The sequence below is a fragment of the Loxodonta africana genome, chromosome 1 (genome assembly GCF_030014295.1).
Source record: "Loxodonta africana isolate mLoxAfr1 chromosome 1, mLoxAfr1.hap2, whole genome shotgun sequence".
Taxonomy (NCBI): domain Eukaryota; kingdom Metazoa; phylum Chordata; class Mammalia; order Proboscidea; family Elephantidae; genus Loxodonta; species Loxodonta africana.
The window spans coordinates 150,919,609-150,933,307 of record NC_087342.1 but is presented as its reverse complement, the minus strand read 5'-3'; the positions used below and the strand labels follow the sequence as shown (position 1 = coordinate 150,933,307).

General features: G+C 41.7%; 1 protein-coding gene across 1 annotated transcript; it reads right to left on the bottom strand.

Moving 5' to 3' along the window:
• Positions 1–4,253: 4,253 nt before the first annotated feature.
• PNRC1 (proline rich nuclear receptor coactivator 1) lies at positions 4,254–8,161 on the bottom strand. Its single transcript, XM_003404354.4, has 2 exons — positions 7,481–8,161; positions 4,254–5,344 (listed from the first exon to the last, which is right to left on the bottom strand). Exons 1-2 carry the CDS (start codon positions 8,009–8,011, stop codon positions 4,901–4,903), a joined length of 975 nt encoding a protein of 324 aa, XP_003404402.1. The 5' UTR covers positions 8,012–8,161; the 3' UTR covers positions 4,254–4,900.
• Between the last annotated feature and the right edge of the window lie 5,538 nt (positions 8,162–13,699).

Sequence of the window (13,699 nt, the reverse complement as noted above, 5' to 3'; positions counted from 1 at the left end):
ATCTTCTTTCAACTTGCACTTTTCAACATAGATGCCCTATAACCCACTGCCGTCGAGTTGATTCCGACTCATAGCGACCCTACAGAACAGAGTAGAACCGCCCCGTAGAGTTTCCAAGGAGCGCCTGCTGGATTCGAACTGCTGACCTCTTGGTTAGCAGCCGTAGCACTTAGCCACTACACCACCAGGGTTTCCAGATGCCCTATAAAAAAAAAAAAAATTTTTTTTTTTTTAGGCACCTTAAAATTCAATGTGTCAAATTATCTTCCTCTAAAATTTCAGTCCTCCAGAGTTCCATAATTGCGTCTTACCCTCTTGCTCAAGTTAAAAATCTTTTCTCATCCTAAATTCAGATGCTCAAGTCTTAACAATTCTGCCTCCAAAATATCCCCCCAATATGACCATGCCTTCTTATGCCATTTGATAATGTCCTTTAGGACTTTTTCTCTTGAACTAGTGAAATACCTCCTTTAAGTGGTCCTCCTGTCTCAAGCTTTCCCCTTTCCAAACTGTTCTCCACATTCCCTCTTTTTCTTTTTGAAGCAGGAATCTCATTCCCCTGCTCCTAAATCTCTCGTAGCTCTGCTGTACGTACAGGGTATTGAAACTTAAGCATGACATTCAAAGCCCGTTCTCTATGTTCTAACCCCAATACAACGTTCAACCCATTGAATCTTCCTTCTTCCTTGTATCCTTATCTTAAGCTACTGGACATTCCACATCTTTTCACATCACCGTCTTGCTCATGCTTTTGTCTTAGTTATTTTCCTCTTTGCCAAATACTGTTCCCTTTAAGGCCTAGGTTAATGCTACTTCTAAGGTGTCAGATTCCCACTGGACAATCTTTATTTACCAGAATTGGTCACTACCCTCTGGGAGACCATGATTTCACTTTTGTTTTTACTTCTTCCAGCATTTGTTGTGGGATTGTTGAGGGAAATGCAGCTTGTATCTTAGTTGTGGTTATGTCTTCCCCATACCACCTATAGTTAACATTCAGCTCTGCCATGTAGCCTTTTATCTCCTGAACAAACCTTACACACAAGGCCTCATGCAATGAATTGTAGACATGTTACTAAAATATTACACAAAAGAACTAAGAAAAGTCAAGAGGAGTCAAAAGTCAGAGTAGGAGGGGTGGCTGCGGTAGTTTTATTACCCAAGAGGCAAGACCACTAAGATATTAATATAAATATCTAAGATAACTTCATTGTCAGGATTTTTACAATCATACGCAAAATGTTATTAAACCTGTGAATGTGTCGTATTCTAGAATCATTTACTGTTAGATTTGGGAGATGTCACAACTCATCTAAGCCAACCCGTTAATATTTACAACACATTATTAAAGTTAAATTTAGTGAATGACTACAAATTGAGAGAATTTTCAGAATATGGTTTGAACTTCTAAAATGTGTTTTCCCAACTATTTGTGAGAAGAGTATTTGCATGTGTGTGAGCAGGAATGGTAACTTAAAACACCAACATCAAATAAAAAGTTCTGTGGCCTAACGGATGACACGTCTGATTCTGGATCAGAAAATTGAGGGTTCAAGTTCCTTCGTGGTCATTTATTTCTTACGAGCCCTGATGGTACAGTAGCTAAAGCATTTGACTGCTACCCCAAAGGTTCGTGGTTCAAAACTACTAGTGGCTCCTTGGGAGAAAGGTGGCAGTCTGCTTTGGTAAAGATTTACTGAGTTGGAATTGATGTGACGGCAGATTTTTTTTTTTGCATCTTCCAAACTCTTGCCTTACTTCTTAGACCTGATTGCTTAATATCCCCACTCAAAATTCATCTGTTCTTATTGCTACCTCTTGGCCTTCTTAACCTCAAAACCAGTCCTTTTTTAAAAAATCTCTAACCATTTAATCATTGTTCTCTCTCCAGCACTGCTTCTAGAGTAACCAGGAGCAAGGCAGGGGTGTGTGACTGAGCTCAGACAACCTGCACACTTTTCCCCAGACATCTCAATGATTTTGAGAACATTCTGGGAGGTAGGCAGGAGCAGAGGTGGCAGTAGAGGAATCTAGCCAATCCACAAAGCCACAGCATCTCACAATCCTAGTTCCTGTCTCTGGGTAGCTGCCAGCTGTGTCCTCTCCAGGTCCATTCTGGGACATGCTGCTGAGGGGCAGAAGCAATGAGATGGGGGCCTCTGTTTTGTTCCCTCCCAACAGTACAGGTTGTTAAAGCTTTTCAACAAAGAGCAAGAAAGGAAAAAAGGCAAGTATTTTTTTTAAGGTAGTGTGAACATCACCTATTAGGCAAAAGAACAGATGCGGTTTTACCTCTGTATCATGACTGGATCCCATTCAAATCCTACCATTTCCATGGATACTGGTTTTATGTTAAAATATTGGGAAGGAAAAGTGTGATTACATAGTTGTTAGTTGCCACTGAGTCCATTCCAACTCATGGCAACCCTGTGTGTACAGAGTAGAATTGCTCCATAGGGTTTTCAAGGCTGTGACGTTTTGGAAGCAGATCACCAGGCCTGTCTTCCGAGGTGCCTCTGGGTATATTCAAACGACCAACTTTTCACTAATAGTTGAGCTCTAGGGCTGCATATACAAGTAGTACATCTAATAATATTTCTCAGGTTTTGTGATGTCTATATAACACCCCTGGAGCCCTGATGGCATGGTGGTTAAGTGCTTGGCTGCTAACCAAAGGTCAGGGGTTTGAATCCACCAGCCATGGTGTTAGAAACCCTATGGGGCAGTTCTACTGTGTTTTATAGTACTGCTATGAGTCAATCAACTCATCAACAATGGGTTTGGTTTTTTTTTTCTATGTAACACCTTATAGCACTGCTTGTCACATCAATAAGTGAATCTAAGGCACCTGTATCACACCCAACTTTGAATAGCCAGAAAGCGTCTCTCCTCCTGCCCCCCCACCTCTCCATGAACCAAATGGTGTTAAGAATTAAGACCCTTTTCTTATCAACTGTTTTACCAAAAATGTTTTAAGTCCTAACCATTGCACCTGTGAATTTGACGTTTTCAGAAAGTTTTCCCTGTTATCAGTTAAACAAGGTCCTACCAGGGCAGCAGGAATCCTAGTCATAATCCCTTCTGAGTGGTGTTTTATAAAAAGGAAGAACAGATATGAAAAGAGTCACACATACAGGGAAGATACCGTGTCCATGGAGGCAGGTGCCATTTATAACCCTAAAAGCCACCAGCAACTTTGAGGCATGGGAACAGTTCCTCTCAAAGTCCTCAAAAGGACATGGCCAACACCCTGATTCCAACCTCTAGCCTGAGAAAATTTGTTCTTTAGAGCCACCCATTTTGTAGTATTTTGTTGTGGCAACTTTAGAAAACTAAGATACCTTCCATTTTTCTTGGGAGGATGGTAACACCTTTCTCACCTATCCCACCTTAGGAGAATCATGTATATACCCTCTTAAAGTTCTGTTTTTCACATGTCTACATAATGCCCAATTATGTAGAAAACCTCGAGTAAATTTTAGCTGCTTTAATTAAAAATACAGAGAAAGTTATATTTTAGAATTTGAGTTGGAATAGACTTTGCATATACTGTTGACTAGAATAACAAAGTCTGAATCAAAGTAAAAAATACATGAACTGCCATATTCATCTTGAAGCAAGCTTCAGAATCCAAAATCTTCACCTCCTGTTTTAACGTCAATTATGCTTGCTTTAGAGGAGCCCTAATGGTGCAGTGGTTAAAGCACTCAGCTGCTAACCAAAAAAGGTCAGTGGTTCAAACCCACCAGCTGCTCTGAGGGAAGAAAATGTGGCTTCTGTTAAGATTCACAGCCATGGAAACCCTATGGGGCAGTTCTACTGCCCCATAGGGTTGCTGTCAGTTGACTCAGTGGCATTGGGTTTTTGGTTATTCTTGCTTTGGTTCAAGTACCAGCATTCAAGATCAATATAAATTTAGTAAATCAAGTGTTTTCTTTCACTGAAAAATGTGTAAGCCTAACGGTACTTTATAGAACAGTTTATATATAAAAATACATTCTAAGTTAAAAGCTAATCAATTCTACTTTTATCTACAATCATTTGCACTTTGAGATGGGAATTCCTGTCCTGGGAGGTAGTGATAGTGGTTATTTGATCCTTTAATGAAATAACAGAGGAAGGATGGACAATTAGTATCAACTCTGATGTTCACAGCCAGTAAAACAGGAAGTTAAAAATCCAATCACACAATACCATCTCCTGGTCACACATTCAAACATAAAAAGCAGTCACACACAAAAAGTCACGACTAGTTTAAGAGGGGGGGCCAAATTATTATTATTTTAAAATTTGATTACAACCGATTTTGTTGGCATTAAAATTAAAAGTATTTTAAATTTGAATAATGGATATAAATAAAAACAAATTAAGTTTGGTAAAAATGGGAACAGGAGTTTTCTAGTAATTACAGATTAGAAGGCAGAAATCAATTTAGAGAAACACAAATCCCATGTTCACAATGATTGTGCCACAAATTTAAAATTTCAGTAGTGCATTAGTTCACATTTAGATATTCACTTTGAGATTAGATAGCTGTTTGTTGAAAAAAATCTCAGTACCTTGTGCAAATAAAATGATCTTCCATGTGCCTTGACACACACTTAAAATTTCTCCATTTGATATATACAAAACATCTACCCATTTGGGCAGGGCAAAATACATACTTTCATAACAAAACTATAATGTACCTCTCAAGTATGAACAATATACACATAATACATGGTGTACAGTATTTACAAAGTATAAAATATAATACAAGCTGTACGTAAATTTTTAAACTCATCTTTTGCACTTGTATATGGCAACAAGGCAAACTTCCATTTCTGCACCCATTTTTCTTTTAAAGTGTCCAAGGATTTTGGAAAAACTATGTTTTACATACATACTCAAATCTGAACTATTAAGTTTGAACTTTTAGGAGAGTTTTTAAGTGTACTGCCATCAGCTCCCTATTTTGGTTGGAATTTTCAACAGTGCTTCCCATCCAGTGACTAGGTGGCTTTGGAAGAACGCTAGGTGAAGGTGGATCACTAAACTTTGCTCCCGCATAATTTTCCTTTTGGCTCACTTCAGTTAGAAATGCTGATTTCTTCAAATGCATACTTTTAATGTTCTCAGTATTTTTAAAAGGCTTTTTTTCCTGCTTCTGAATTATATCAGATGAAAAAGAATCCTGCCAAAAGTTATTTTCATTTCTTTTTGCAGAGGTGATCTTGGTTAGTGGCAAATTATATTTGTTTTTCTGTCTGTTTATCTTTGGTTGTTCATACAAGTGTATACCATGAACAAGCTGGCCGTGGGGAATGGCAATTTTCTCCGATTTTCCCATCTTTGATTTTAAAACCTATAAAAACAAGGAACATAAAAGTAAATACACTCTCAAGAGAAAAATCAGTCATGAACCTTATACTACATATTTTCTTTCAAAAAGTTCTTCCAGACTTCAGTTCACTAAATACTTATTTGCTTGCTGCACATATCACTGGATGCCCAAATATACGCATACCTCTCATTTTGTTTAGCACTAGAAAATAGTCATAATTTCCACTGTTTACAGCAGTATGCAAGAGCCAGTTCTAAAATATCAAAACTACAAAACCCAAAGCAACTCCAAACCCCTTTTTATAACTGCAAGGCGACTAATGATCTATCTTCTAAATATGTGTGCCAACCTCTTTCTGACAAAGGCCAGTGTTTTTAGAATAGAATGGTGCCAAGGGAAATTTTCAAATACTTTCATTTTCGTTGTCTAAGAGTCTGGTTAAATACTTAAAAAGTGTGTTAATAAATATTTTTTTTTATAAGGAGGTACTTTTAAAATTACTTCAGAGCAAATAAAAATTTGATTACCAGGAAAGATTTTAAGTGAGGAAGTGTTTTGATAATGGTTACCATGTATGCACAGAAACAAAGTTTCCAGCTTCTGAAAATAAAATATTTCAGAAATTTTAACACTAAAATACAAATTTACAATTTTTATCACCCTTTCCAGTTATACATACTTATACAAATACATAACCAGAAAAAAAGTGCTTCCTGCCTGTCTCCTTTCTGGTTTACCAAATGCTTCATGAGCTTCGTTGCTCTATCACTTTTCTAACTGACGTGGTCCTCGTAAGACGCCATGATAGGATGGCAAAGTTTAATCAATCCATCAGATCACTGCCTTTCCAACATCTGTAACATGGTAGAGAAAGGACATAAAAATAGAAACCCACAATACAAGGCAGCATATGTCATGTCAAAGTCAATTGCAAACAGCACCCTGGTTTTAGTAGTAGTTCTAGTAAACAAAGGACTCTTACTGGTTAGAAAACAAACAGAAAAGCTCACTTTTTAAACTATCACTGATTTCAAAATAGCTATGGGATTTTAGAAACTTGTAAGAAATCTGTGATACTTTAAGGAGCCATTAAGGGTGTATTTAACAATTTTTTCTCCAAAAGTCTGCTACATAATAAGCCGAACAAATGGCACTAACTTTTCCTTTATCACGGAAGAACATGTAAAAACCAAAAGTCAGTAAAAAGTTTTATTTTGACCATGGTTACCTTAATTTCCAAAATTTTAGCAATTTAATCTCATTTAAACTTTAACCAATGTCAATCGTATTCCAATAGCATGGCAATCGGGCGTCAAAATATCAACTCAACTGGTAATTTTTACTTCCAAAACTTCATCATTCTAGACAAAAGTAATAAAGTCCAGTACAGTATACAGTGGGAATGATTGAACAATAAACTATCTCATGAAGACTGGCAAAAAATATTGCTTCACACATCCCTTCAAGCAGACAAGTACATCAGCTAACTCTACCGCCGCTCGTACCAACTTTGCAACTTAAAAGCACGGCTAAGTAGGTCGGACCCGCGAAGGGCAGAGTCCTAAGGGAACTAGACGCCCCACACGGGGCATCTCACATCTGAGCCGCTTACAGCCCACTGAAAATCTCAAGCCAGGGCGGTAGGAGCTGGTCCAAGCGCTTCACCGACCAGGCTCGGAGCTACCAACGGTTGGAAAACCGAAAACAGTCCCCTGCCCCTGCCCCTGCCCCTGGCCCTTCCACCCCGCCCCGGCCTCGCCTCCTTCATGAGCGCCAGAGCGCTCCGCACGTAGCGCGCGATGACGTCACCCCGCGGGCCCCTTCCCTCCCCCCACCCCACCGCGCGCCCCGAACGCCGAAACCCCCTGGAACGCTGCCAGGCTTCTAAATCAGGGCTGTTGCTGGGGCGCAGCCACTCCTCCCATTGGCTGGTTCCCGGGAGCCAATCAGCAGCGCCAGCGCATGCCGCCCCCTCCCCCTTTTCCCCCCAGCAAGAACTAAGCGGGCGTCACGGAAACTTCCCTCCCGAGTAAACAGCCGCCCCTCACCCCCCCCACCCTCCAGAGCCTCAGTGCGGGGCTCCAACCCGAGACTGGGCTGTGGCCGTCCGAGGGCCGAACTCCCCTACAGCCCCCAGTTCCCTCTCGTAGTTCTCACCTCATTCCTGAGCGAGGGTTGACCGGGCGGCAACGGGCCAAGGACAGGACTCGTTTCCTCAGTTCGGGCTGCGGCCGCAGGGGCCGGGGCCGAGGCGGCGGCCTGGCCCGGGACCTCATGCGCTCCGCTCTGGCCGGTCGGGGGGCTCCGACCGCCCCCCAGACTCGGCCGGTGCTGCTGGTACTGGTGGAAGCGGCTGGGAAGCTGCCCCGCCGGGCTGGCCCGCACCTTCTTCTTTCTCCGCTTCTTTGGCGCTGCCCGAGGAGTGCCCCCCGCCGTAGCGAGGCTGCAGTTAGTCAAAGGAGCTGTAGCGCGACGCTGAGGAGTCAGACAGGGACCATCTCCCCCGAGGAAGTGAGGGAAAAAGAGGGTCGGCGGCAGTGCCCGGGGGTCCGGGATCCGGGGTAAAGGCGGCGGGGCCGTGGTCACCATCGGCAGGGCCCCGAAGTAACCACGGGCGGAAAAGCCCAGGGGTGCAAGGCGGCCGCCCAGGACAAGCGGCTCCCGTTGCGGGACGGAAACGACGGTCATAGCGCCGGGAAGCAAGTGGCACAGAAGGAAGAAGAGGAGAAAGTGAAGCCAGTGATCACAGGGTGGCGGCGGCTGCTGCTACTAAGAGAGCCCGAGAGGAGAGCGGACCATGGTTCGGGCGGTGGCGGCGCAGCAACAAATACCACCAACCCCAGCTCCGAGTGTTGTTATCGGAAGCTCCGCCCTACGCCCGCCCATCTCCCTCGGCAAGCCCAGTCAGGTTTCTACAGGACAGGCCACGCCCCTCCGGCTCCGCCTCCACGGCTTTGGAGAGACACATACAAACAACTAGCTTGCTGCAGCCCGGCACAAAGGGCGCGCACTGCGCAGGCGCTGCCAACGGGCTCTTTCGGGAAGAGATGGTCCCGCGAACAATGAAGTTCCGTTTCCGCTCCACTTCCTCCCATCTCCCTGGGTTGCTGCCTCACCTAGCCCGTCTAGGTAGTCGTCTGATCTAGGGTGCACTTGGTGATGGGATAGCGGGAGGAGAGAAGGAATCAGGAGCATCGATGCCTCTCGGCCACTGACCTTGGGGAAGTATTTGTTTCATTTCAAGCCCAACAGTATTATTCTGATTAAAAAAAAAATTTCGAAGTACATTATAAGAATTTCTTTCCTAGAAATCGCTAGGAAAATGAGTCTACATGTAAATTTGATGAAGTGTGGCTCACTTTTTTTTTTCTTCACTTGGTCGGCAGCGCTGCACATTAGCCCTCGTAATCAGAGAAAAGATTAAAAGTGGGTTGGAAATACATAAAAAGTTTTCCATTGTCTTTGTATTCGAAGGACTGTGAGACTTTGAGATCCCAACACTGAGCCTGATACTGAATAGACTTGCATCTCAAAGGGAGGAAGAGTGAAACAGCTCTGCAACGTGATTTTTGTTAAGTGTGTTGGTGGACATTTCACCCTCAACTATGTCCTTGCACTGTGCTCACACTTATCTTATTTGAACCTCAGTAAGAAAACTATCTGATTATACAGGAGAAGCTAAAGAACTTGTCAAAGATTATACAGTAACTTAACAGCAGCATTTGAACCCCAAGGCAGGCCTAGCAAGACCGAAATTTTAACATCACTCATACTGCCTGCCACACATTGTAGGTTTTTAGAAGACCACAGTAATCTTAACACTTCTCTTCCCTCACAGCCTCCAACCAGTATTTTTCAGCTTTGTAGTGGTAAGCAATTAGTGCTTGATAAGTATTTTATGATTGATGGCAAAGGTGGACAGAGGGAACAATGGAGAGGAAGGGAGAATATCCAGAATAATGCTTCCCAATAGAATTATATAATAAGTGTAATTTAATACTATATTGCAGCATGATTGCCATGTTTTATCATTTTTGCTGGATTGTACTCATTTTTGTATCTCCAGCACCTCATACATAGTAAGTATTCTTTGAATGGTAATCGCATACTTCCAGAGCTGCAAAAGATCTTAGCGTTAATTCAAATTCTCACGTCTTTGAACTGAAGTTAGGTTCAATGGCCTGGTTAGAGTTGGTGAAGAGATAGCAGAGACTGTGGAATCTCTGGAGTGAAGGTAATTTGTTTTTGTAACAGTCTCTACTTTTTCAAAGCACTTAACCCATCTATTGTCTCATTTTATTCTTACTCTAACCCTTTAAGGTAGAGAGACAAGTACTATTTTATATTTGACATAAAAAAAGCTTCTGAAGCTAAAGTAACTTGACCAGAGGTCACACACAGAGTCAGGAACTAAATCACTTGATTTGATGCCTAGTCCAGTGCTCTTTTCACTATATCCGTAGGCCTTGGGTTTGTCCTCATCTGGGGGTATGATCACACCGTCCTGGAAAATAATTTATCCTCCAGGGGACTAATAATTTGTAGCCAGTTCACTGTGGTCCTTGATCAAGAACACCTATTATTGTCTGTATCTCTTGGGTGAATGTTGGAGTTATTGCGTGATATGTAATTTATCCTTTTGAGGCTTGTAGCGTAGGCCTCATGTTAGACCTTGGAGTCTGTACTTTAAGAAAGGTAGCTTTCCAGCTGTGGCCACCTGGGTAATGGCTACAAAGATGGTGCCCATCACTAAAAAACAGATTGGGAGGTAGGATGGGCCACCAGAAGAAAGCAATCCACGTTTTATAATCCAGATTATTGGATTTCATGTTAATCCTTGTGTATGGTCCCTAAAGAGTAGTCTAATTTTAATGTTCAAACCTGGCCTCAGCTGTGCTATGGAAAAGGTCAGATGCTCTTGCTTGGGCCCAAAGGGCCTGGAGATAGCAAGACATTACAAGCATAAAGTAAATCTTAGAGGGACTCTCAGGGCTTTTGAAGATTTTTGTTCCAGGGCAGGTCTTGACTGTGTTTTTGTTAAAGCAACAATCTCTTTAGAGGAGTTTTTTTTTTTTTTTTTAATAAAGGATTGAAAAGTAAATCAGGTTTTAAAGAGCAGGGAAAAGAGGTAACACCCATGTGTGGAAAAAAAGCAATCTACCTGCATTGACATTTCAGAGCTCTCCAGATTTCTCTTTCCTTTCTTCTGTCTTTGTGAGAGACACTTCTATTCTTTTTTCTTCTCCGTACCTAGGATATCATCTTTCTTCCCCCTTTAAGTGTCTTTTTTTTTCCCTCCTCACTGTGACTGGATTTCATTGCCTGTACCTATTATTGCTTGGATCTTTAGTGCCTAAGGGACTGTTATGTATTGGATTGTGTCCCTTACAAATAGGTGTTGTGAATCCTAATCCCTATACTTGTGGAGGAGCCCTTGGTGGCACAGTGGTTAAGCATTTGGCTGCTAACCAAAAGGTTGGCAGTTCGAATCCACCAGCCGCTCCTTGGAAACCCTATGGGGCAGTTCTACTCTTCCTGTGAGTCTGAATCAACTCGAAGGCAGTGGGATTTTCCATACTTGTGGATGTAATCCCATTTGAGAATAGAGTTTTCTTAAGGATGTTAATGAGGCAATGTCAGTGTAGGGTGTGTTTTACATCAATCACTTTTGGGATTTAAAATGAGCAGATTAGGCACGCGGAAGCTAGCAGACATGGGGGAAGATAGTTGCCATGCCCCATGAAAATCGCCAAGAAACTACTAAGGAACAGAAGCTGAAAGAGCTAAGGATCTTCCCGCAGAGCCAAAAGAGAAAGCTTTCCCCTAGAGCCGGCGCCCTGAATTCAGACTTCTAGTGAGGAAATAAATTTGTTAAAGGCACTGACTTGTGGTATTTCTGTTACAGCAGCGCTAGATAATTAAGACAGGGTTACCTGTGTGAAAAGAGGAACACCCCAATTTATACTTTGTTTGGTGTTCAAATTATTAATTTTTCAAATCTATTAAGTAATATTCCTCTAAACATTGAACACAGCCAGGAAATCGATATGTTTACATTTCACAAAAAACAATTGTGCTCATGTGGAACCTGGGCATAGACCAAGAGGCAGTCATTCAAACAGACCAAGGGGATACTGAGTGTTTAAAATCAGGAAAGGTGTGTGTCAGGGTTATATCCTTTGACCATATTTATTCAATCTGTATGCTGAGCAAATAATCCAAGCAGCTGGATTATATGAAGAGAAACAAGGCATCAGGATTGGAGAAAGACTCATTAACAGCCTGCGTTATGCAGATGACACAACCTTGCTTGCTGAAAGTGAAGAGGACTTGAACCACTTACAGATGAAGATCAAAGACCACAGCCTTCAGTATGGATTACATCTTAACATAAAGAAAACAAAAATTCTCACAGCTGGGCCAATAAGCAACATCATGCTAAAGAGAGAAAAGACTGTGGTCATGGGTTTCATTTTACTTGGATCCAAACAATGCCCAAGGAAACAGCCCTCAAGGGATCAAGAAGCATATTGCTTTGGGCAGATCTGCTGTAAAAGAACTCTTTAAAGTGTTAAAAAGCAAAGATGTTGCTTTGAGGACTGAGGTGCACCTGACACATGCCATGGTATTTTCAGTTGCTTCATATGCATGCGAAAGATGGGCAATGAATAAAAAAGAAGAATTGATGCCTTTGAATTACAGTGTCGGCAAGGAATATTGAATATACCATGGACTCCCAGAAGAATGAACAAATCTGTCTTGGAAGTCTACAGCCAGAACTTTCCTTAGAAGGGAGGATGGCGAGACTTCATCTTATGTACTTTGGACATGTTATCAGGAGGAACCAATCCCTGGAAAAAGGCATCATGCTTGGCAAAGTAGAGGGTCAGCAAAGAAGAAGAAGACCCTCAATGAGATAGATTGATACAGTGGCTGCAACAGTGGGCCCAAACATAGCAAGGACTGCGAGGATGGCATAGGACAGGGCAGTGTTTTATTCTGTTGTACATAAAGTCACTATGAGTCAGAACCAACTCTACTGCACCTAACAACAACAACAACAACATTTAACAAATAAAATTTCCCCAAACAGTAAAGCTTTGGTCACAAACCTTATTTTGTCAACTAATTCTGAAAAGTTTAATTAAAATTTATATGGTTTATATTAAAAAAACAAAGTTTGCCAGATTTTCACAAGGATGACAAAATTTATACTGATAAATTGCTTATAAAAGTATTACTGTGATCTAAATTAATTAATTTTTTTTTAATACTTATACCTTCCTGGAGTTGTAGTAATTTTACCATGGGCCTATTTGTTACACCTTCCTGAAGGGTCCAGTAGGGCCCATGCAGGCTGAGCTTTGCACAAGGACACCTGGCCAAAGTGGCAAGTGGGAGCTGAAATACAGTGAGCTGTATTCTGTTCTTGAAGCCATCTTGCAGGGTTTGGAGTCACCTGGAGTAAGAGGTGCATTTTTCTTATTGGTATAAAGGCATTAAAAAAAAAACAAAAACTAGTGGCAGCCCCAGTACAATAATATTATGAATACTTAATTCTATTTCATCCTAGCTATAAAACCAAAAGAAAAAGCCTATCAGTTGACCAGCTGACATTTCAACCAGTTGAGTCTTAGCTGGGTCATAGGCCTGCTTGTGCCTTTCATACCTGAGCCTTCTGGCTAGGCTGTCATTCCATTACTGTCATGGATTGAATTGTGTCCTCCCCCCCAAAAAAATGTCGACACAACGATTCGATTTCCAGTATTGCGTGGTTGTCCTCCATTTTGTGATTGTAATTTTATGTTAAAGAGGATTAGGGTGGGATTGTAACACCACCCTTACCCAGGTCACAACCCTAATCCAGTGTAAAGGGAGTTTCCCTGGGGTGTGGCCTCTACCACCTTTTATCTCTCAAGAGATGAAAGGGAAGCAAGCAGAGAGTTGGGGACCTCATACCACCAAGAAAGAAGCATGGGAGCAGAGTGTGTCTTTTAGACCTGGGGTTCCTGCACAGAGATCCTCCTAGTCCAGGGGAAGACTGACAAGAAAGACCTTCCTCCAGAGCCAACAGAGAAAGCCTTTGCCTGGAACCAACGCCCTGAATTTGGACTTCTAGCCTACTAGACTGTGAGAAAATAAATTTCTCTTGATGAGGCTATCCACTTGTATTTCTGTTACAGCAGCACTAGATGACTAAGATACATACGTTGATAAAATGTTTTAAATCCTTACTATTCATGAAAGTTTTAGTTTCTTACAACCTGAAACTTAAACTGAAATGGTATATTTTTAAAGTATCACTTGGCCTGCCTTATAGAATCCAGTTTCTTATTATATATTGACTTGCACTGTTAGCATTTTTGCAAACTGATA

What these genes read in the sequence shown, in the direction of transcription:
- PNRC1 (XM_003404354.4), bottom strand. Translation starts at nt 8,011, where the DNA reads ATGACCGTCGTTTCCGTCCCGCAACGGGAGCCGCTTGTCCTGGGCGGC. An exon ending in AACCCTCGCTCAGGAATGAG is followed by an intron (nt 5,345 to 7,480) that starts GTGAGAACTACG and finishes TTGTTTTTATAG; the next exon opens with GTTTTAAAATCAAAGATGGG.